Genomic DNA, 1459 nt, shown 5'->3' on the forward strand with positions numbered 1-1459 from the left:
GCCCAGTAACATCTTAGCCAATGAACTTCATCTCACAATTCAAAAATGAACGTGTAAAAATTCATAGTATCCATGATGGGGTTATGATGCTGCAAACATCTTGTTGGCAAGTCCCCGTTTCCACTGAATCCAAATGATTGATCGGAAAGGCAGGCCTTTCCCTGACGTGTTGCATAATTCACTTTATATATGCTCTGGATGGCTCTGGAGACAAGACAACATCTCCTAAACGGGCCTACCTTCGTAGCAGATCTGGTACACTGCAGTGAACAGTGGAAACTTGTCCAGCAGCCCCTTCTGTTTGAGGATGCGGTACACCTCAGTGGAAGTCTGAGGTCCTTGCAGCTTCTGCCCATTCAGCATCTCCCTCTCCAATTCTTCAATGGTCCTTCCGGCCCCAACAAAGGCCTCTGCTACCTTGCGGTTCCGACCCCCATAGCAGGTGGTGATCAGGTCGGCTATGCCGCAGCTCTCCAGAAAGGTGGCCGTGGACACCTGGCCCTTGCAGAAGATCCTGGTGAAGGCGATCATTTCCATGAGCCCCAGGCGGATGACGGCAGCTTTGGTGGTGTCGCCACAGCGGAGGCCGTCGCAGAACCCAGCTCCCACAGCCACAGTGTTCTTCAGGGCACCACAAAGTTCAACAGTGTCTGCATCATCAACCACCGTAATTCGAAAATTTGGAGTCTGCAGAAGTTCTTTGAAGAGAAGGCCATTCTCTGTTACCTTGCTGCCGCTGGTGGTCTCACAGAACCTCCCAGCAGCCACCTCATCGGCAGTGTTGGCTCCCATGAGCACACTGATGTCAATGCCCATCTTCTCTCGGATGATGTCGGAAATGAGCTTCAGCCCCTCGGGACCCTCGTCTATGCCCTTGATGAGGCTGATGCCCAGCACGCCCTTGGGCACTTTCCCAGAGATCTCTTCACAGATCCTGTGAATGAACTGGTGGGGGATGACAAACACCAGCAGGTCTGCATCCCACACAGTCTCACTGAGGTTCGGGATAGCAACCACATTTTCTGGCAGCTTGTGTCCAGGGAGATATTTTACATTTTCATGGTCATTATTTATGATGTCTGTCAGTTTTCTCCCATTAACTGTTTCTTCAAAGACCCACATCTTGATCACGGAAGCAAACTTCTCAAGTTTCTTGACATTATTACCAATTATTTTTGCAACAGCTGAGCCCCAGTTCCCCGAGCCCACGATGCACACTTTCAGGGGTGATGCTGCCATGGCCAGGCAGGAATGCTGCAGCCTGGCTTGCACCTCCCCAGCCAGCAGGCCGCCTGTCTCCGCCTGCTCGGCCCAGGCCTATTCACTTTCACCTAAAAGGTAACAGGATAGTAATATTGAAAGGACTATCAACTAATAGGTACAGATAAAAATTAATAGTATTCTGTGGGGAGGGATAAATTAGGAGGTTGGGATTAACATAAACACACTACTATATATA

At 50.0% G+C, this 1459-nt stretch overlaps 1 protein-coding gene across 2 annotated transcripts; it reads right to left on the minus strand.

The window, feature by feature from the left end:
- Positions 1-225: 225 nt before the first annotated feature.
- On the minus strand, positions 226-1239 carry LOC114896311 (glycerol-3-phosphate dehydrogenase 1-like protein). 2 transcript variants are annotated; one of them, XM_029224290.1, is made up of 2 exons: positions 1015-1239; positions 226-945 (listed from the first exon to the last, which is right to left on the minus strand). In XM_029224290.1, the coding sequence occupies exons 1-2, from the start codon at positions 1237-1239 to the stop codon at positions 226-228; spliced, it is 945 nt and encodes a 314-aa protein (XP_029080123.1). The 2 variants fall into 2 exon arrangements, with proteins under 2 accessions (XP_029080123.1, XP_029080122.1); XM_029224289.1 differs by having other exon boundaries at positions 226-1239.
- Positions 1240-1459: the final 220 nt, after the last annotated feature.

This window comes from Monodon monoceros, unplaced genomic scaffold (genome assembly GCF_005190385.1).
Source record: "Monodon monoceros isolate NGI ecotype Baffin Bay Population unplaced genomic scaffold, NGI_Narwhal_1 Super_Scaffold_15, whole genome shotgun sequence".
NCBI classification, from domain to species: Eukaryota; Metazoa; Chordata; class Mammalia; order Artiodactyla; family Monodontidae; genus Monodon; species Monodon monoceros.

Coding starts and splice junctions, on each gene's coding strand:
- LOC114896311 (XM_029224289.1), bottom strand. CDS start 1,239: ATGGCAGCATCACCCCTGAAAGTGTGCATCGTGGGCTCGGGGAACTGG.